The sequence below is a fragment of the Sander lucioperca genome, chromosome 22 (genome assembly GCF_008315115.2).
Source record: "Sander lucioperca isolate FBNREF2018 chromosome 22, SLUC_FBN_1.2, whole genome shotgun sequence".
Classification (NCBI taxonomy): Eukaryota; Metazoa; Chordata; class Actinopteri; order Perciformes; family Percidae; genus Sander; species Sander lucioperca.
In genome coordinates this window covers 26,128,261-26,151,076 of record NC_050194.1, presented here as the reverse complement: position 1 = coordinate 26,151,076, position 22,816 = coordinate 26,128,261, and the positions used below count along the sequence as shown (strand labels likewise).

The 22,816-nt window shown below is 41.8% G+C and overlaps 1 protein-coding gene across 2 annotated transcripts in view; it reads right to left on the bottom strand.

The window, feature by feature from the left end:
* The window catches only part of grid1b (glutamate receptor, ionotropic, delta 1b), a 669,588-nt gene extending 659,979 nt beyond the window's left edge, over positions 1-9,609 (bottom strand). For both annotated transcript variants that reach the window (XM_031314943.2, XM_035997526.1), the window contains exon 1: positions 9,072-9,609. In XM_031314943.2, the coding sequence (XP_031170803.2) occupies positions 9,072-9,153 (82 nt within the window). In that variant the 5' untranslated portion in view covers positions 9,154-9,609. The remainder of the gene's footprint in view (positions 1-9,071) is intronic.
* Positions 9,610-22,816: the final 13,207 nt, after the last annotated feature.

Genomic DNA, 22,816 nt, shown 5'->3' with positions numbered 1-22,816 from the left:
TAAGATGAATAATGTATTGTAAATAAATAAATGTTCTTCCTTAAAATACAGGGGGCATAAGTCAGTACACCCCTATGTTAAATTCCCATAGAGGAAGGCAGACTTTTATTTTTAAAGGCCAGTTATTTCATGGATCCAGGATACTATGTATCCTGATAAAGTTCCCTTGGCCCCCACATCATCACATACCCTTCACCATACCCCCACATCATCACATACCCTTCATCATACCCCCACATCATCACATACCCTTCACCATACCCCCACATCATCACATACCCTTCACCATACCCCCACATCATCACATACCCTTCACCATACCCCACATCATCACATACCCTTCACCATACCCCCACATCATCACATACCCTTCACCATACCCCACATCATCACATACCCTTCACCATACCCCCACATCATCACATACCCTTCACCATACCCCCACATCATCACATACCCTTCACCATACCCCCACATCATCACATACCCTTCACCATACCCCCACATCATCACATACCCTTCACCATACCCCACATCATCACATACCCTTCACCATACCCCACATCATCACATACCCTTCACCATACCCCCACATCATCACATACCCTTCACCATACCCCCACATCATCACATACCCTTCACCATACCCCACATCATCACATACCCTTCACCATACCCCACATCATCACATACCCTTCACCATACCCCCACATCATCACATACCCTTCACCATACCCCCACATCATCACATACCCTTCACCATACCCCCACATCATCACATACCCTTCACCATACCCCCACATCATCACATACCCTTCACCATACCTAGAGACTGGCATAGTTTTTATTTCAGTTAGCCTAATAGCTGGTTTGATTTGCATTGAGAGATGATCTTATGGAAAGTACCCCCATTTTTTAATTAAGGCATTAAGATCAATTTCCAAAAGATGATGATCCTTTATATTCCTCTTTTTAGTCAACTTTAGCATAAGTGAATACACCACTTATGCTGAGCACTGTAAGTTCCTGAAGGGTGACACCAATATTGTTTACAGTTAAGTTTTTTATTCAATCATAAACCCTCTGAGGACAAAAGACCGAGCAATCAAAAAGCGATATTAAAAAATTTCATTTTAGACATTTATTTATTATTTTATTCATATATTAGGCTACTTTTGTGAACCGATGACTTTTGTAAACTCATTTTAAGCACCAAAACAATTGAGTGTAGGTATGTTTTCACAAGAGATTTGAGAAATATTTCAGCTTTAGGGCCAAATTATGTCTTTATACATTGCTCTGGAACAATGTTGGGCATCACTATGCAGAAAGCTGAGTTTGTTCTGACCATTTTGATATGAAACACGTGGGGATTAGTTATATGCAAATTCCCCATAAAAGGAGAATTCAAGAAGATATCTAAAAATGCCCTTAGACCTCAAAGGGTTAATAAATTTAGAGTGACAAACTTGATTTTGCCCCAACACCACTTATTAACAGGATTGTAAAACTATCCACCGAAACCAGACTGAAATCTACTGTATGTCCTTGACATAAAGTAGATTTCACTAGCTGCATTATAAATATTTTGCACATTAACACCAGTGTAACTGGAGGAAATTTAGACACAACTTTCTCTATGTTAAAGCAAATCTAAATGGTCTTGGATCATGATGCAGGTATAAAATAATCAACACAACTCGTCACAAATTGTAATCAGAACTCCAAACCAAACAGAGGAAAAGGCAATATGACTGCCGCGGGCTGACAAATACCTTCAAAAACATCCTTCATTTCAGTTTTCATCTGTACAATGCATTCTTTTTTTTCCAGGTCAAGGCTTTGTGCAGACCAGTCAAGTTCATTCACACCAAACTGAAACAAGAAAAAAACATTTCTTTGTGCATCCAATGTCACGTTGGGACAGGAAAGAGCTTCAAGCAGCAAAGTCGGAAGCTCGCTATTGTCCAAAATATAAAGATTTTTCTTAAGTGGAACGAAGGCCCCTGTCAGAGCCACACAAAGTCTTTGCACTCACACATGAACACAATTGACACATACTGTACTTCCTCCTCTCTCTTCTTTTCCATCTTATTGTTGGCTAAGATGTGTCAACAGTATGTCTATTTATCCCCTTCCACCAAAAACAAATTTCTGTCACGTTTTCTACAAACAACAGTTCGATATTTTCTCAACACGTCCGTAAACCGATTCCTCATTCTGCAGGAGCTTCTGTTGAGGTTTGACAGCCTGGTATTTGTCTGTTCTTCACAATGATTTTACCTTCCTTTTTTCTGGAAAGAGATGTTCTATTAAGCCCCCCCCGAGAGCATGCGTCAAATCAGGAGTGGACCCCGCTGACAGCTTGATATCTGATATTTAATTAAAGGCCAAAATTGATAGCAGCCCTGCTCCCTCCTGCTTGCAGCTCCTGGTCCTGACCTTCAATCAAACGAACGGGCGTTCCTCGACGGCTGGTTTCCCTTTCCAGTCACAAGCAAACCATGCAGCAGCTGTTTTCACTGGTGTGTGCACATTCAACCAGAGAACAGGAGGGGCGGGACTAATTAGAGAAACCAGCTGCTGTTGTGATGGGATGAGATGAAAACCTGCAGACTCTTGAACCTCGACCACACACTGTAAAAAACAATGGACGAAGCTTCCGTGTCTAAAAAGTGAAGCCATTGCTGAAGCTCCTTAAAGCTGCGTTCTCTCTAACATCCAGCAGGGGGCAACTCTACCGGCTCCAAAAAGAAGTCTGTTTCTATAGAAGTCTATGAGAAAACGAACCTACTTCTCACTTGATTTATTACCTCAGTAAACATTTTCATAATGACTTCATGGTCTCAATCACTGGTTTAAGTCTTCAACACAGCATGATGTTCATTTAGTAAATGATGGTCCCATTTATGTTAAAACAGACGATAAAGCAGGGGATGCTTTAGGACCTGTCAGTCAGGACAGAGGCTTAGCGATGCTAACCATGCTAACACTGTGGACATTAAAATAGACTTGTTTTTGGCTGTTGTCCGTGTTATTATCTTAAACTTTGACCCTGTCACTCTGTGATTACACTCCAGCAAAGTTAACTGGAACAATTTGTTTGCCTAAACATACCTACCGATAGCGTTAGCTGGTAACTTAAGGGAAGGTTGCAGATTGTCTGTACCACCATACAGATGAGTGACACCAGGTCCGCATTCACACATGTGTTAATCTCCAGTGGATGACTCGCTTCAGAAGGGTTTCCCTTTTTAGGGTTTAGCTTAGCGCAGCACCATTGAAAACAATAAACACTGGCTTAGAAACGTCTTCCCCAGCTCCACCCTTTTGTCCGAAATTTTTTTAATAAATTGTAATTTCTGGATCGGAAAAACCTAGATGGTGATGATCAAAATCAGGGTGCTGATTTGTGAAAAAGCAGAGAGAGGGGGGCGGGGTTTGATCATGCACAACAAAACAAAACATGCAAGAATTAAATCCCCGTTCCAATTCCACCATGTATATAGCCAGCCGTGCCAAAACACTTGTTTATGAACTTTAATATCCAATGGAAAATAATCTGAAAATGAAACAGCACAACGTGGTGTCAACGTAAAACACAGAGCGGAGTTCACCAGCCAAAACAAAATACTTTCACCCAGGAAACGTTCATTCATTCCTCGGGAGCGTTTTAATCCAAACCACCATCTTTTTCCTAAACTTCACTGTCATCGCCGCATGACGCTTACTTTTTCTGGCTAAACTCAACTACCACGGCCCCTGAAAGGACCGTCATCTGGCGGAGCCTGTAGCCGGCACACAGTCACCTGTTGGCGGCTAAACAACCACCGCTGGTAGCCGGCGTCCCGGAGCTCTGTAGCGGCTAAATACAACCAGCAACTGCTGCTCAGATTTGATGTTCTATGACACTATGTGTTCACGTTACAGCGCTTTACTTAGTTTAAAATACTTCTACTTTAGGTATATAATATATGTTCTATTGGGGAAGTAGCATTGATCACTTTAAGGGGGGGATACATTTTGTCTCCACCGGGGATAAAAATAATTTAGCAGAGGCAGGGATATATAGACCAGAAAGGGGGAAATCCCACGCATCCCCCCTCAGCAAATTGCACCCTGGCCAAAATGTAATCTCGAAAATGGCAGTCCACAAACCAATGGGTGACGTCACTGATGCCACGTCCATCATTTTTACAGTTTACAATGTCGACAGTGCACCACTGATGCACATGGATGCATCAAAATGGGTCAGAGGTTGAAGCAGGTCAACTGAAGGTCCAAGCTCCACGTTTTCATCTGTATCAGCTCTTTTACAGATCACCAACCCCCCCGCGACACCCACGGCCTGACACTGATCCTCTACAGGGAACAGAAGAGAGAAAGGGACAAACAAACCACGATATGTCACTGAAGATAAAGCCACGCGGCTGGACGAGACAGATGCTCGGGCAGGGGTTTCAGGGCCGAGGTTGGAACACTGTCACATCTGATCTGGGCGTTGCGTGGCGCTGCCAAGTCAGTCAGAGTCAGACTGTCAGTAAGTTCAGGGGAACAACGGAGGCTCTGAATGCAGCCAGCCAACCACAGATCAGCACGAGGAAGGAGAGGAAGGAGAGGAAGGAGAGAAAGGAGAGAAAGGGAAGGAGTAGAGGAGGAGTAAAGCAGTTCAGGCTTTAGACTCCGGACTACATACCTGTACACTGCACAAGGTATATCTCCTGAACTTCTGCACATTTCTCTACATTTTTGCACATCCTAAACCACACTCTAACGAGTTCTACAGCCATCATGTAGGTTTAACCTTTGTGTTGTCTTCGGGTCAAATTTCACCTGTTTTTTAAAATGTCTATATCAGAAATATGGGTTTCTTTACTACCTAATTTTAATTACCCAAAAATTACATGGATGATTCCATACATCGCGCTTCGCAAGTACAACAAAAGATCGGATCTCTACTTTCATTGAATTTTGGGTGTTTTATAAAAAACAAATTTCGTTTGGAAAAAACAAATGTTTAAAAACCAGACTGAACGCGACATATACGCTTCTGTAATTATCCTTTCTTTAATATGAGTCTAAATAATTCATCATTTCGGTATTAGGTATAATTTCCTATAAATGAGGTTTACTGACCATGAATTCCAAAAATGAGTGTAACCCTGGTAATAAGTTGGTGTTGGTGGTGTTTGTACATGGTAGTGAAAAGAAGCGTTAAACGTCAAAAAACGAGCCAAAAACATTGAAAAAAGAGACAAAAGTGTCGATAAAAGAGACGAAAACGTCAGAAAAAATGTTGATTTTTCAGGACGACAAGTACATGGTCGAATGGAAGACAAAAGAAGGGTTAATGTACTTTAAATAGGTAATCGTGATCAACTTTATTTTCTCGGTTTTATTCTAAAAAGTGTTAATATACATTCCCTCTACTTGAAATAGATCAGTATATACTGTATACAAGAGTATATTGTAAATACAACTATCACAAATTATTTTAGTAGTTATGTCTGAGATTGCTGTGTACATAAAGTCTTATAAAAAGATAGCTACGAAAAATTTGTAGAAGCATTGTAATTCGTATATATTCCAGGTATTTATTTCTGTATTCCACCACAATGACCGCTGCTGTTTAAGAGCATGACTAAAATACAGGGCTTTCAACCCGGGGAGCGGAATTTGTGTCCCGGAAGAAGTTAAGCGGAAACACAAGACTGTCACCCAGGAAACGAGTGTTCGTCTCCCAGGAGTACTACTTAAGGGGAGAGCTGTTTTAACCCAAACCACAATCTGTTTTCTAATCAAAGTTGTCGTAACTGCAACGGCTGCTGAAACGACGTCCCTTCACGGTGCTCTGTATCGACTCACAGTCAACTTCTCTCAGCTAAATGTAACTTTACGCCCACTAAACTTAACTGTCATGTGACCGGCAGGCGGTCGCCATAATTTTGTAGGATATTATACGAATTGTTGTGCGTAAGTTTTTGTATACGACACCATACGAACCCATTCATGAGAATGCGTTCGCAGGCTAGATTTACCCTCGCTTTGTTCAACATTTAATGTCATGTTTGTGCTTCAATCGAAGCGCCACAAGCTCCTCCTCAGGTTGGGAAAAGTCTTCAACCTCTCATGAAAGTCTTGCTCTGAAGCCACAAACAATCTTTAGATCAATCAATTCATATCAATCAACAGCGATGAGATGTGTTTCAAAGATGCAAAAATGTGGTTACAAGATATGTGCATGAGCCGATAAAACAACATTTAGATTCTTTAGACTTCTGAGTTGCATGCAATTATTATTTCAACCGAATTTCAAATAATATATTTTAATATGTAGCCGATTAAACCCCTCAAAGTCGCACACACCCTTTTCTCGTCTAAATCACACAGACACACACACACACACACACACATAAAATGTGGCAACATCAGCTCAGATTTGCCTTTTTTTTTTTTTTTTTTTTTTCTCATAAATCGTCCCAGTATGTCAACCGTCCCGGTGCGGTTTCATGTTCATGCCTGGTCTCACAATTTGGCATCACCTCCCTCATTTGTTGTATTTACTGTTCTGTGTTCTCGTTAATCCCGTATCGCTGTTCTCCATGTGCAAACTAAACACAGATTTTCTCCTGAGGGACAGTAAAGTATCCATCCGTCTGTTCATCCATCCATCCCCTCTATCCATACTCTACAATCCTATAAATATATTCTAAAGTGGCCAAAACATACTTGCAAAATGACATCTTTTTGCTCAGTGTACAGCAGGTTTTATTTCCAGTGAGTGTCAACTGTAAGTGTACCAATATGCAATGCATCGTGTAGCATTCTATCAAGATCTTCTTCATGATTGTTGTATTTTATTCATGGCCTATTGCTTATTGCTGCTCTGCATGTCTGCATGGGTTATAAATGGCTATAATCAGTGTTTGATTCGGCTGTGTTGCTTCATGTTGCATGTAAAGAGCGTTGCATACTGTTGTATTGATGTATTTCTGATGTTTTGCTGTTTGTTTTGTGTGCTCTGATTTAAAATAATCTCCCAATAGGACTACTAGGGGGAAATTAGCCAGCTGGCTAACACAGTAATGCTAATTAATGTGCATTGTCCTTATGAATAAATAAATAAATTCAATTTAAGATAATTCTGTAATTAGACAGCCACCATAAAGGAACGAGGGAACAAACAGACTCCTATTCTCCCATATTAGCTAGCGGCATGAATCCTCAGCACATTGTTGGTTGGTACTGAAGTTCCTTGTCATCTCATGTAATGCTAGTTTGTCATTATTAAGAGTTGTAGTATTAATATGACGTTTGTCAAACATTGCCTGACATATTCCCATGATGGAGATACAGCTTTTGAGAAACAATATATCACTCTGTCTTATGAAAAATCATTCGGAGTAGGAAGCGCATCTTACAGCAGCATCAACAATTTGTCAACTTAAATTAATCGCCCACTATTTTGATGAATAAAGAGACATTTTGTCGGAAAAAAACTTCTCTCAGCTTGTTAAATATGAATATTTTCTAGTGTGATTCTCTCCTCTGTGACAGGAAACTGAATATCTATGAGTTGTGGACAACAACGTCATCTTGGGCTTTTTGGGAAACACTGATCCACATTTTTCACAATGTTCTGACAGTTTATAGACCTAACAACTAATCCATTAATCAAGAAAATACTCGACAGATTAATGGACAATGGAAATAATCGTTAGTTGCAGCCCTAGTGCCTTCTTATTAGATGAATGGCTCGGACTCCCCCCTCCCTCCTCCCACCCTATCCACTTCCTCCTCCCCCTCTCCTGGCGGAACCATACAGGCCACCGCAGTGCTGCCACTGGCCAGGGTTTGATGCTCTGAGCTGCAGCAAAGATCTGAAAATGTCAAGCCCTTGGATTCATATTTTTTTTACTTCCTCTTCTTTGCAAACAAAAGATGGCTCTTTTCCGAACTGAATGCGCGCTGCTTGACGCATCCAATTATCTCAGGGCGCACAGGAGCCTCTAAGTGGAATTAGTGCAAATTGGGGAGTTTCTATGAGAAGTGTGTGCGGCTGTGAGTGTGATCAGTCAGCGGTGTCTCATTGAGTCTGCGCTACGCTCAGAATCCCCCTCAGATCCTTCCCGACTCCGCTGTATTCTCCATCAGCCCCTGCTTCCACTTAACAAGGGACTCGACTAATATAAGAAGGGGGGGGGGTGGATAAATGATTAAGAGGGAAGACACAAGCAGAAAGTGGTGCTTGACAACTAATTTAGCTCTCGCTTGCCGACGTTGGTTCACAGCCCAAAACAGTCGGCGTTTGTCCCCTTTGTCATCTCTTCCCCTGGCAGAGTTGATTAACATTTCACTCACGTCCAATTCAAAGTTCAGGCTTATAGATGAGTGGAAGCGAGGGAGAGACGGATGGAGAAGGAGGGAGAGGGAGGGAGGTAGGGAGGGGGGATGGATGGATAAAGCAGAACCCTCCAAACACCCATGTCGGACCAGTTTCTCCTGGCAACCTCAGGCTTTCTTCATGTGGATGTGAATATGGATCGACATGAGCTCTCTCTCTCTCCCTGGGAAGGAAAGAAGGAAGGATGGGTGGATGGAGGGATTGTGCGGCGCACTTTGCGGATACTTGCGTTGCGTGAGCCTGGATGCAACAGCCTCCTTCCTTCCTACATGTTACCCAGGCGCGGATCGGAATGACAATCAGGTGTGAGGAGGTTTGAAAATCAGTGCATGCATGGAAACTCTTAATATTCAAATTCTGCCTCACCTCAACTTGAACACTACTAACGATCTGTCCGTATTTCACTCACACACGCACGCACACGCACGCACGCACACACACACACACACACACACACACACACACACACACACACACACACACACACACACACACACACACACACACACACACACACACTTCCCACATCAGTAACCTGCTTTTCTGCCCACATTTGGTGTTTTAAGCCGTCCCTGCCGGCAGCCAGCAGCTTGTCTCTCCCTACAGCCAAAGCCCCGCACAGCAAAGCCAAAAAAAGAAGAAGCAGAAGCCCCGGCTGGTGTCTTACCAATGTGAATGATGGAGTCGGCGCTCACTGTGTTGCATTGCAATATCCACAGGGATTGAAATAACAATATCAGCATTTCCATCTCCAGTTTGAGCCAAAAAGGCGCATCCACGGATCCACCTCGCTGATTTAGGTGATTTTCACCAGTGATGAGCAAATCCAAAATAAGCGTCGGTGCGTAAAAGCGGCGGCAGCAGCAGCAACAGCAGCAGCGGCGGCGGCGGCGGCGGCGGCAGGGAACTGTGTTGAGTGAAACCACCACCGAACAGTAATAAAAAAAGCAAATCCCAAAGACCAAACTGTTGGCCGGAGTCGAGAGGAAGAAGAAGGGTAGAAAAAAAAGAAATAAATAGATGCTTCCAGGGGTCCGGAGAGAAACAAAACCCGGGTGAGTGAGGAGGGATACGGGGACGGTCCAGAGAAGACACCGGGGGTTTGTTTCAGAGGTTGAGATCCGCCAGACGAGCAGCTTCGACTCTCTACCTCCGAGTCTGAGACATAACACACTGCAAACTGCGGAGGAGGATGGACTCTCTCTCTCTCTCTCTCTCTCTCTCTCTCTCTCTCTCTCTCTCTCTCTCTCTCTCTCTCTCTCTCTCTCTCTCTCTCTCTCTCTCTCTCTCTCTCTCTTCTCCCCCGACCCACGTGATTGCAGAGCCTCTATCTATCCACGGCGCTGGAAAGCCCGAGCGTAGAAAAGAGAGGCGAGGGATGGAGATGGAGAGATGGATGGGAGCCGGTGCGCCCCGCGGAGGAGACGGGCTGAGAGGGAGCGAGACGCAGAGGACGGAGAGTCGTTTGGTCGGTTGTTTTTTTTTTTTGGGCGAGATGACTCGGACACTGGAGAGGCGGGGGGAGGGGGGGTCATCAGTGCTGGTAATGAACTTGCGACAGCCCGACTTAGACGCGCTCACCGCACCAACCAACTGAAGTTCGCGGAGCCGTCACTGCATCGCCGCGCTGCACTGGAGCTGTTGCACGGTTGGATTAACTCGGTGTGTTTGCAGCTACATCGCATCAACATGTTTCTGCTCGTGCTTCGGTATCCGTGCGTTAATGCAAGACAATATTGATTTTCTTTCTGGAAATGTTAGCAGCCTGTAATAAATGACCTGTCCAACTTAATCTCAACAAGGGGTGATTGTGTAGATGTCTAGAGTTGCAGAAGAATGAATGAATGGACTGAATAAATATCGGCTCAAGTGTGAAGCGCCTGGCAGCCTGGAGAGGTTGTGGATGACGCGCGAGCGCACGGACATGAGACACCGAGGATCCGGGCAGGTTAAACGGGGATCTCCATCAGCTCGGAATGAATAAGCCTTTAAAAAACATGTTCAGCTCTAATGTTGCGCTCAAGCGTCCGGATACAAGCCGAGCAGAGGCTTTGGCGTTGTCGCGTGCGTAAAATCTTCCCAACGCTGCATGGAGATTTTTCTATTTCTCCAGAAAAGGAGAGGGAGCGAAGCGTCAGAAATGTAACGCGGTGAGGAGGAACGGCGAGGTGGGATACAGCGGAGGTTTGGAGGATAGGGATAGATGAGAGGGCGAGGCGGGAGAGGGGGAGTGGGGAGGCTCGGATATGCTGATGTCCCGGTACAGACGGGAGCAGGGAGGTGTGTTGACGGGAGGATGCAGCAATGGGGGGGTTCTCAACTTAATGCGGCACACGGTGGTAAGCTGCCTCTGCTGCAGGTCTTACGCTCTAATGAGGTTTAATGAAGTCTGGGATATGTTTGTCTTCTGTTCCGTTTTGTGATGAGGTTATACACAAAACGCCCTCATAAGTCGTTTGTGTAAGCAGCAAGTACGACCTATATTTATGTTTGTAGTGGCGGCGCCCTCTAGTGGCCGTAGTAGTTCTGACGGGAGCAAAGCAGAGGAAGTATAAGAGCACAAATTTCCACTTAAGGAGGCGGGTTGTACCCAGGGGTACACCGCATGTCCCTTATTTGACAGCTCCTCGCTCCTCGGCTGAAACGGAAGACCTTCTGGCCCCTTCTTCGTGAAGGCCGTCTCAAAGCTCTTATTCCTGCCATCGAGGAGCGAGGATGGAGGATGGATGAGGGATTACTGAGGAGCTATGATTGAGGATACAGAGAGCAGCCTTCCTGGAAGTCGTTGCTATCTCCGCCCAGCCGTTCACGTGACGCTTCAGAGGAAAGGACGTCTCATCCCTCTGAAAACACGAGGCTCATGTCCCGTTTGAAAATAAAAAGTATACAGCAAGTTTTTTTGTTAACTTTACGGAACAATCCGAGCTACGTCATGCTCTGCGTCACTTGCGTAACCATGAGTAAAGTAGTTCTGATTTTGTCCCAAACTACGATAGTTTCCCAAACTTAACTAATTATTGTTGGTACCTAAACCTAAACAAACTGTATTTCCTGCCACAGCTAGCTGCGTTAATTTATGAAATGCTCTGGTGGGTGTATCAGAGGGGAGGAACAAACAACCAATATCATCGTATGGTTTGGAGGACTTGTTGTCATGGGGAGCACAGTCTTATGCGGGCGTTTTTCGGGGGAGGACAGTCTCGTGTTATACACACCCCCTCAGCTTATGTGCATGTGATGTCACTGACCCTTTTCCCGTGATGTCATTCCAGGTGTTTTTCCCGCCCATGTGCGCTCATACACGCCAGGAGAAGAGTGACGACCTGTTGGAACCAAAAGGATCGTCCCCACTCAGCGGAAATGAAAGATTTCTACACTTGACCTTACAATTAAAGGATATTTCTTGCGAATGAATGTGACTCAGAAATGTCTTTTAATTGTTTGGCCAAGTGTAGTTGGGCGGAAGTCTCGAGATGAACCTTCACATAACATCTGTAAGCTGCCTACTGATGGATCCTGGACAGTTTCAGCACCACGCCAGACCGGACAGCTCCTCTGGAGGCCTCAGTGGTTTACAGACATTAGCACTCTGAGATATGGAGTCCCATAAGGGACAAATGTAACTGTATAGGTATCTGATGAGTCAAAAGAATGTGCACAGAAAATACTTTCTAAATAAGTAAGCTGAGTAGAAATTAATTGAGTGCAATTATTGATAAATGAAGATAATGCAATAAAAGATTTCCAGGCTCTTTAAATTCAATAAATAAAAAAAAAAAAAAAAAATCCAAATTTATTTAACCTTATGCTTTTTTCCATCCCATTCCCACCATTTTTATCAAATTAAATGAAGCATCATTGAGAGGATATGTCAATTTTGGAGAAATTGGAGAACACAAAAAAACAGACACTCGCTGAAGTCGGCAGTGGGTTCTCTGGAAAAAGCTGAAACTAGAGTTTAGAATATTTTATCACAGATTTGAAGAAAAAAAAACAATGAAAAGAATGAATCCGCATGCAGAAAGAGAGCCGCTTACAAACTAATCAGACATAATGTTGAACCTTACACTATTTAGTTTTCATGTAATTTGTTACATTATAGGACTCATCAGCCTATTAGTAACATTTGTGGACACAGGTTCCTTTGCAAAAAGTGGGGGCTATAATCACACTGGCACACTTACTAGCAAAAATACTCCAAAACATACAGCTGATTTATTCAAGCACAGCCCACGTTTTGGTTAACGATACTCCCATCAAAACTTTCGGCTCATTCCCCAAAATCTCATCTGTGCTCTAATTAATGTGTCTTGGAGCAAAGTGTGTGCGTCAGTGTTGTCAAAACTGATTTCTCTGAAACTTTGTACCTGAATGAAGCTCTAAAATGATCAATGAACTCTGTGATTAGCTGTGTTGGGTGTGTTCAGGTCAGTCATGGCTGCCATGGTAACCTGGACACTGGTTACACATGGAGGTTTCCTTGGAGAGTTTTTGTATGGAGACCACCGAAAACATAATTCATCATCATTTGAATGACTATCATTCTCAGATCTTTATTATAATCCTAATCTTCAACAGTACTCGTAGTCCTAAACATGTGGCACTTTCATGAAGTTCATTGATTTATTAATCCCAATGATAATGTAGAACTCAGAGAGGAACTATAAATACATTCAGTGTTTTCCTGAGGTTTGTGGATGACTCAGGTGCACGTATTTGACGGGAGGTTTAGGGGGTCCTCCCTCAAGAAAATGTTAAAATCTTTCAATAAAAAAAGGCATTTTCTTAAATTTTGGACCATCTTTACTTCCCTATATGTGTCTGAAACGTTGATAAAAAGCTAGAGCCGATAATAAATAACACTCAAAAAGCTTAAAGACAAAACTTAGCTAAAGAAGTCCACGAGGACCAACAACAATCATAAGATCATTTAGATACATTCATTCAACTTAGGTGATGCCCAAAACTGCTTATGTCCTTATAACAGTAGCAAAAAGCCTGCATACATTGTAGTCATTAAGTTTGTATATTAAAATTACAGAATCATTGGTAATTATATATTACTACACATCTTATAACATTAATATTCAATTATAAGGTGATTATATCTAATCTAATATCTAATGCATACATTAGATCATATTAGGGTTTTATTTATCATTTTAAATGTGGTAATGACTCTCGATAATTCTTTTTATTGTACATTATTTTGCTATAGTTACTCTCACAAGCATGCAGCCTGATAAAGCAGGGTCAGTGTTGTCCATTGGTGGAGCATCACACCCCCTTCTGGCAACATACCGTTACTGCAAGGCTTTTATACTGAAGGGGGAGACAGAGACCGAGAGGAAGAGAGGGGAAATAATGTGAAAGTATTTCCAAAGTGAACTGAATAATCAATTAATCACACATTATCTCTTTTCTTTCACATTATTGTCCTTTCAAACATTCAATTCAAAGTTTTATTGTCATATGCACAGTAAGAAAACATGTTTCCCTGTACAATGAAATTCATCCTTTGCTGTCCTCAGAATGCCAAACAATGTCAAATCTACAATATATACTACAAATATTCAAAATTAAACAGATTTAAAAGGCAGCGTGTGAAAAATAAAGCAACAATAATAAACAGTGTGAATGTAAACAAACATTGCTGCGTGGGGTAATAGGTTCACTCTAACCCCCCTTATTTAGTGGTTACAAGCAGTATTAAAGGCACTCAATAATGGTTTATAACACTATAAGTGTATGTAATAGTGAATGTAACGAAGTTCCTCTTCATTACTAATGTTCTGTGGCACATTTTATATATGACAGGTAAAATAAATAAGGCAAAAACTAAATTTTTTTTATATTTTATTGAAATATATTAAGAAGAAGAATTTAGAAGAATCTCGTATTCGTCACATACAATTGTACAAGAAGTGAAATTCAATCTCTGCATTTCACCTAAGCGTTAGGAGCAGTGGACAGCCACATAGCAGTGTCCGGGGAGCAACTTGGGGTTCAGTGTCTTGCTCAAGGACACTTTGGCTACGTTCACACCACAAGTCTTATGCTTAATTCAGATTTTTTGCTCAGATCCGATTTTTTGTTTGGCTGCTCACATTACCTTTTAAAATGTGGCCTTTATCAGATTCAAACTGTTTCAAACTGACCCGCATGCGCAAAAGAACAATAACAATGACATCAGACGCAGCATGCCGTTGCATTAAAGTTAGGCAGGTTATGGAGGAGGTCAGCATTTTCGCTTTTATTTCAAAATGTTTTTGTAATGGCAGCCGTAACATTAATGAACAGGTGCTGAGGAGGAGAAGAATGAAGAGAAAGAGAGCCAAATTGGCTATTTTGGCCTTTTGCGGGGTTATGGCTGCAAATTCACTACAGAGGTCTGTGTGGATGCAGAGATGAAGTCAGGAGTGGTGGGACTGTGTTGTGAATAGCTTCACAGAGACGCATAATTGTGACAAATGTCGACGTAGATTGACGTAAAAGTCGCATCAAATCCGCCTTGGTTGTTCATACTGCGGCCACATTGAAAAAAATCTGACCTGGGTCTGATTCAGGACCACTTAGAGAAGTGGTCTAAATCTGATTTGAAAAAATCAGATCTGGGCAAGATTTGAGTGTTCACACTACTTCTGAAGAAGTCTGACCTGGTCAAATGACCGGTGATCAGATTTGGGCCACTTTTGCCTGCAGTCTGAACGTAGCCTTTGACATGTGGCCAGAGGAAGGATCAAACCCACAATCTCTGACCCACAGCCACCCCATTCATCATTAACAATGGGCCTTGTAGATGTTGCAGCTGGAACTGCTTTGAGACCAGCATCTTGAACACCGAGACTGGACTTTTAGTTTTTGCATCCGTAGAAAGCTTTTTTAGGTGTTTTGACACTAAACGTACTGCCAGTATGTTCAGGATCAACTGGTTTTCAACATTGGTGGTCTTTTTTTCAATATGCGTCTCCAGTATCGCTAGCAAAGACTCAAGCTGAGCCACTGACATCCTGAAGTAAACTTTGAATGGATGGCGATAATCCCGCAGCTCCTTGATGAGGTGTAACTCTCCTTGCTCTCTGAGCTATCTCATGGATAGACCCAATATTTCCTTTTTCTTTTTAAGAAGAGAGAGGGCAACCAAATCATCCCTACTACTTGAAAACTCCATTTTGTATTGTTTTGCGAACGGATTCATTAGTTTCTCTCAATAACTAAAACCCATTGGCTGAACAAAGTTCTCAGTTGCCTGAACTCATTTAGCTAATTGTGCAGTCTGTTGTCAATACCTTAAACCATTTCATATGGTAAAACACAATTTGCAGATCTCACTTTTCAGCAAATCTCTAAACACATTCTCATTCTCAAAACACATTCTGCACTCTAATGCACGTCATCCATACTGGTAAACACAAAGGGCAACAATCAAATACAAATAGAGAACACATGTCATTGATTGAACACAACCACTCAAAATTGATTTCACTTGTTTCAAATGATGTGACACAACCAATATAAGCCAGTTCAGAGAGCAACGGGGGAAGAAGCCTCTTGTGATGTCGACGAAGTGCTCTGGCCTGACCCAGCCCAAAGACATGAAGAAGCACAGTGATCACATGTTCACTCCTTTGATTTTTGTCTTTTTTTGTGTTGTATACTATAGTACAGTGCATTATAGGCTGTATACTGTACAATGAACAAACTGTATGGCCCTGAACATTGTGCTTTCCATTTGTTACTGTAACAGTACTGACTGCTCAATAGATTTTGACTGGTTGCAGGTTTATATCAACAAAGAATTACAAGAATTACAGTATCACAGAGACAAAGGACAAGTTTGTGAGATGCAGGGTACAGTACTGTAAAAATAGGGGTACAAGGAGGAGGAACAACAAGAAAAATTGCAAAGAGCAAAGCAGAGTAGTAATTTCTGATCAATTCCGAGCCACTATGATAGAACATGTTTTCGTTCATCTAAAGACAGTGACGGAAAAATATGAAATTTGTTTTGAGATTAAAAATGTACTTCTCCCTAAGAACTATGTTTTGAACAATGTGTTTTCTATTTTTTGGTGTATTGTTTACTGACTGCTTGATAGTGTATATCATTTTGATCACTTTGTTTATGATTTGAGAGCAGTGTTTGATTTTGAACACAGGTAAAAACTGTTTTGAGGCAAAAGTCAGTAAATAGTGCTTGAAGGTTTTGTGTTTAATGTTTTCAGAAAATGGAGCAAGGTTTCAGAAATTGTGTTTTAGCAATTGAGAAAAACTGTGATACGCATCAGACTCAGCGTGCAAGGTTTCTGCGCATGACAAACTTTTTAGGATGGCAGATATGAAAAAAACGCGTAAGAAAATGTCAGACTGCGTGTGCAAGGACCTAAACACATACACTCAGCTGGCTAGCTTGGGTTACCTAAACAAAATGTGCTCAGTTTGGTGTAATCCTTGCTTGATGAATTGAATGCAGGTGAACTGTTGCTGACTGTGCAAGAGTACAATTTAAATGTTTGTGTTCAAGTCACTTACTTCTGCTGTGGCTCCTCTCCAGGGTGTTCGGGCTAAAAGAGTCCCCAGGTTATCAAGCCCCATTTCAAAGGTTCCGGGACATACCATGTGTTTATTAGTGAAGAGGTGTTTGTGTGCTTTGTTTAGCTGTTCAGACTCACTATGATTGTATTGTACTGGGTAACATAAATTAAGTTAATGTATATTATTGACAATAGGAGAGTAGAAATGTAGGGTATATGTGCAGTTTAATGTCCCAAATTCCCCATACAATGTCCTTAATTAATTATGAACCTGATAAACCACCTGTGCTACCCTAACCCTAACCTGTCTCAAATAAGACCCTCAGCATTTGGGACACTCAGTTTTTGGAAAATAATTTGGGACACTAAACAGCACGTATACCAAAATGTAGTATGTCTTTGTTGTGGTTTGTATAGATGTTGCCAAGTGAATTTCAGATGTACCTGTTCTGTGGTAGGGGCGGGGTCATTGTCAGTGGCAGGCTATATAAGGCTGCCAGTTTCCTTTACTATTTGGTAAAGTGTTCAAACTCACAAAACATGGTGACAGTAATGCAGCAATTTGATATAGTAATTCTAGTATTGTGCTAAAATATTATTATAAGCACAACAAAACACAACACTGTCATAATGCCTGTGTGTAGCTTACAGCACACTACAGCTCAGTATGTTAAGATGTTGGTTTTGGTATTAGAACAGCAACATGTGCAAATGTGGAGGTAGCATTTTGAACTGCACCACCTGCGCATTTATAGCCTGGGAAAACCCTGACAAACTTCCAGCAAATTTGAGATTTGCTCTGCAAGTCAGTCTGGCCAAGAGCCCATTCAAGCCCTTTTCCAATTTTTCCAAATCGAGGCACCAATCACAACCGTTGAGGCGGGCTTTACACCAATCACAACCGCTGAGGCGGGCTTTACACGATGACGATAGCGCAGCGATGGCGAGCAGCTTTTTGTTTACAGTCAACATGACGGCCACTGAAGCGCAGCAACCCGTTGATTCCGCTGTCACTGCTACATGACCCAGATCGTTGATCTGATTGGTTGAAGGACTATCCAATGCGCCAGAGGCATTTGAGTGGCGTCCGTTGGTGGCGCCCCTTTGGAAATGAGCTGTGAATGAACCTTCCCCAGACCCACTCTCAGTTACAACTGAGAAGGGTCTGATGTCAACCATTTATATAAAAAGTTCATATTTTAAATCATATTTTAGTTCTAACTACAGAAACCCTGAAAGGAAAGGTTGAAAGTAAAAATGCGAGAAATGTTGCCAAATCCAAGTTTATCTCCTACTTAATAGATACTATCTTAATATTGTAATATGTGTGTATACACTGTATATACATACTGTCTATATAAGTAAATATAAGTAATATCAAATTTACTTTTTTTTATTTTGAATGTACAAGATAAACGTTTGGGCTATTTTGAGAGCAAGTAAGCTGTGCAGAATCAAGGGCTTAGTGCATGATACAAAGGGAACTGAAAGTTCAGCCAAAAGCAGCATAAACAACTACAAACTTCTACTGTAAAACATAAATGAACTACGTGGGAGATATTGAACTTTGGATTTCAGCCAACAATGACAGCAATTATTATTTTCACCTTGCCTTTCAGGTCTTCCGTATCTCTCTGCCACTTGGGAGTTAAAACTTCAGATGTGTGTTGCTGCTTGAGCACTCATTTGCACATATAGTGAACTGAGACATCTGAGACTGAACAGTAAATACATCTAGAGCTCCATTCAAGGTGAAGTCTCAGCTTTTTTGACTTTTTTTTCTACAAGTTGAAGAGACTGAAGAGGAGGAGCGACTTTATTTCTTCTTGATGGAATATGTATGTAATATATAATATTTTCAGCTTTACTTTAACTCACAGCGGCTGAATCAACCCAGGGCCAACAGCCGCACCATGACACAACTGATCACACACACACACACACACACACACACACACACACACACACACACACACACACACACACACACACACAATAATCATCATCCCTCAATCGGTTCATGTCACGTCAAACGTCTGCACAGAAATCACCCGCTCACCCTGAAAACACTCCTCTACCTCCAGAAATAAACCTCTTTTCCTTTCGCTCTTTCCATCTGTTTTGTTGCAGTGACTCCGGCGCGGATGACAGTATAATTGCATCCTCATCTCTTTTCGGTTTAATGGGCTGTCAGGTAGCATCATTACACACTTTTATTGCTTCCCTGTGCAACTCGCCTATTGACAACAACAACAACAACGGCAATATGTGTGTGTATTTGTGTGTTGGAGGGGAGGTGCAAATTGTTTAAGGCTTGTGTGGGACCATACAGCGAAAAAGTGTCTGAACATACTGTATAGCCAACTGGTGCGTTCATGTGTGTGAATGTTGCAATGTTTCCAGATTTATGAGCATCACATTTCCAAACAAGGACAGAAGACTTTGGAGGCATTTTGGAGGACTTCTTCAACCATCTCCCAGCACAGGAGTTTTGTTGTGATTTTTTGAATCTCTGAGATTTTCTTGAGGCTTCAGTATTTAACAAATTAGGTAAGAACTTAGGTAGAACTACGTCTAAAGACAAAAGTGTTTATTCCCGTTACAAACGGCTACATTCAGAAAGGAAGGCATGAGGGGAAAGAGCGTGTTCTACGCAGTTTGACAATGTTGAAGTGAGGCTCTTTGAATGAAAGCTTTGTGTGGTCTGTCATACATTTCATTATTGTTAGATCTTAAAATAGAGGTCAAAAAAGTTCTTAAAATAGAGGTCAAAAAAGTTCTTAAAACAATATTAAAGTACCCACATGGACATTAAAACAGATTTTTCTCAAAGGTACACTGTGTAGTGTTTTAAGTATTTTATTAGCTAAATCAATGTCTTCATTCATAAATATGTCCTATTGGTGTAAAATGACATCTGACAACGCGTTTTCGTTCAGAGCCAGCTTCACGTGACTGAAACCAGCTGAAACGGAGAAGGAGATCAGTGTACCTTTAAAGAGCAAATATGCTTTTTCGTCTTTTCTACAGCCAAAGTCTTGCCTTCATTTATCCTGCGAGGGCAAATTCACAATTTTCACTCTGTTAGTACAGTTGTACACACATTAACACACATGCTCAAGATCTATACATGCTATACACACTAATGGAGAGATGTCAGAGTGGGGGGGCTGCTCAATGGAGGAGCACCCCCATCAGTACCGAAATACGCACCGGGGAGGAGGAACCCAAACCAAGCTTTTCAGAGTAGCTGCAGAAAGTGCTCAGATGGTGGTAAGAGTTTCCCGACAATTTACATAGTTCATTGTGTGGTGAATCATGTCAGCGTAGTAAGACAAACGTACATTTTCGTTTCAGAAGAGACTCTGAGGATCATTTGGCTGCCGACTGCACCACATTGTTTCTTCAACCACCAGCGAAGGAGCACTAATCAACTTTTCAAACAAAGCAATAATGTTGCGCAGGCTGAGCCGCAGGGAGGAAGAGAGAGATCAGATCACATCCATCAATGAGACGGCTGTCTGACAACGACTGCAAAGAGACTTCAGAGCAGGAAACCATGTCACGTGTGTGTGTGTGTGTGTGTGTGTGTGTGTGTGTGTGTGTGTGTATGTGTGTGTGTGTGTGTGTGTGTATATGTGTGTGTTTGTGTGTGTGTGTGTGTGTTATATCACCTTTATTTATTCAGGGAGGGCCAATTAAGAGCAAGCTCTCATTTCCAATGACGCCCTGATTACATGCCATATAAAATTACAATACATATAATGATTACTGAACATAGTAAATAATATAGTTGCAATACACAGTACATACATAAACAATTACAAAACAACTCAAAGTGCACATGTACATTCAGAATACATTTAAAGTGCTTAAATGAAATCAGGCTGTTCCATTTCAGAAGAGTTCAGAGAGTGTGTGTGTGTGTGTGTGTGTGTGTGTGTGTGTGTCTGTTTGTGTGTATGTGTGTGTGTGTGTGTGTGTGTCTGTTTGTGTGTGTGTGTGTGTGTGTGTGTCTGTTTGTGTGAGCAGGGCTGGAAAGTAACTATAAATACTCTTGTCAGCGTAACTGAGATGCTTTTTCATGTATTTTTTCAAGCGAAATCTAAAATAGATAATTCTGCTTTCACGTCGGGAGTTTTTTTTATGACTGTACTCGTCTATTTTTGGAAAAGAATGGATCAGAGGCCAGTGTATTGTTCTACTGTTACCTGTCAGTCAGGAACATTTTCCATTTCAGTTTGCTGTGAAAAGGATGCTTGAAGAACAAACTTCACTCCTTTTAGTTTGGAAGTAGGAAATAATATTGAAATAATTCACTTTTCCCTTGATTGCTACTGGCAGTGCTAGTTTGCAGTGTGAGCAGCGGCGTACACATTTTGTGGTTTGTTTGACACCACTGTGTCTGGCCCATTAAAAAAGCTCTAGTCTTGCATTGCCAGACTTTCCTCCACAGTGCTGCGGAGGAAGGTCTGGCTAGTCCACACAGCATTCTGGGATGGGAGAAGAACGTGCTCTGGGTTATTGCCTTTTCTTTAAACCAATCACAATCGTCTTGGGTGGCGCTAAGTGCCGGATGGGGAGCTACGGTGCCTCTTCAAAATAGTCTCAGGAAGGAACTTGTTTTGGTGGAACATGTGTACGTTCAAAAGTAGTTTTAGTCGTGCAACAGAGAACTCAGATTGGACAGATAGTCTAGCTAGCTGTCTGGATTTACCCTGCAGAGATCTGAGGAGCAGTTAACCATAGTCCTCACAAATCCACCAGAGGTTAGAACACCAACACAAAGGAGGAGGAAGCTTATCCCAGTAATGAAATGTCGTCAATATAGACTACAAAATTGTACTTGTAAAAGTTGATATATTTACATTGTGTATATCTGTACATGTTAAAAGCAAGCATAGCATTGATTGTACTTTTGTATGTTTCAGTTTTGGCCTTTCCTTGCAACGTCAATAAACCTGTGGACAAGGGATCGACTGTCTTCAGAGTCTTGATGTTAGGAATGCGTTTATCTGGCTGTTATCTTCAGCACACATACCAAGGGCAGCACAACTAGAAAAGCTTAGACCATTTTAAACCATAAAATGGATAGAAAGGCCATTGAGCCTTTGTCAGTAGTCATTCGATTAGTTCAAAACAAAATGGCGTTTGTTGTTAGGTTGTCAGGGTGACAACCTGCAAGTTCGCTGGGAGGAGAGTGGCCGTTGTAATCTGGGAAACGTTCTCCGGAGCACCAGGGATTTTCTGTAACCAATGCAGCATGAAAGCACAGCGGAACCAGCCAACCAGGTGGTCAACCAGCAGGTGACTGAGTTTGCTAACTCCACCATGCCCCAACACCACACTGGTCACAGAAAACAAGCCGAACAAAGCTGTCAATTGTCTATTTCGTTACTGCAAATCTCCTCTCAGCAAGTTGCCGAGACTAGTCGGTTTATATGGAAGTTAGTTAATTGCATAGTACATATAAAAAATGGCTGCCACTCTGACCAGTGTGGCTTTGAATGGGAACAGCCTAACCTCAACCCCTTATTTCTGTGTCTTAAACCTAGCATCCTTTTCCACTGCAGTGAGACTTTCAGAGTGGTTAGCCATCAGCCATTAGTCAGAAGGCTCAGTAAAAAACAAGATAGAAAAGAAAATCCCCCGATTTCTTTCTAATAGACAGGGTATTCATTAGAAGATTGTGAAAGCAATCTGACAACTCTGAGTCTTAATACATGTGTCCTGTCTCTCATTTAAAAAGTACTGGAGTATAAAGAAGATAGGCAATGATGAGGATATCAATGGAGGACTGAAAATGAGATTAATTTGACTAAAAACCAAAAATATTTTTAAATATTTGTTAATTTGAACTGACCCCAACACTGGATAT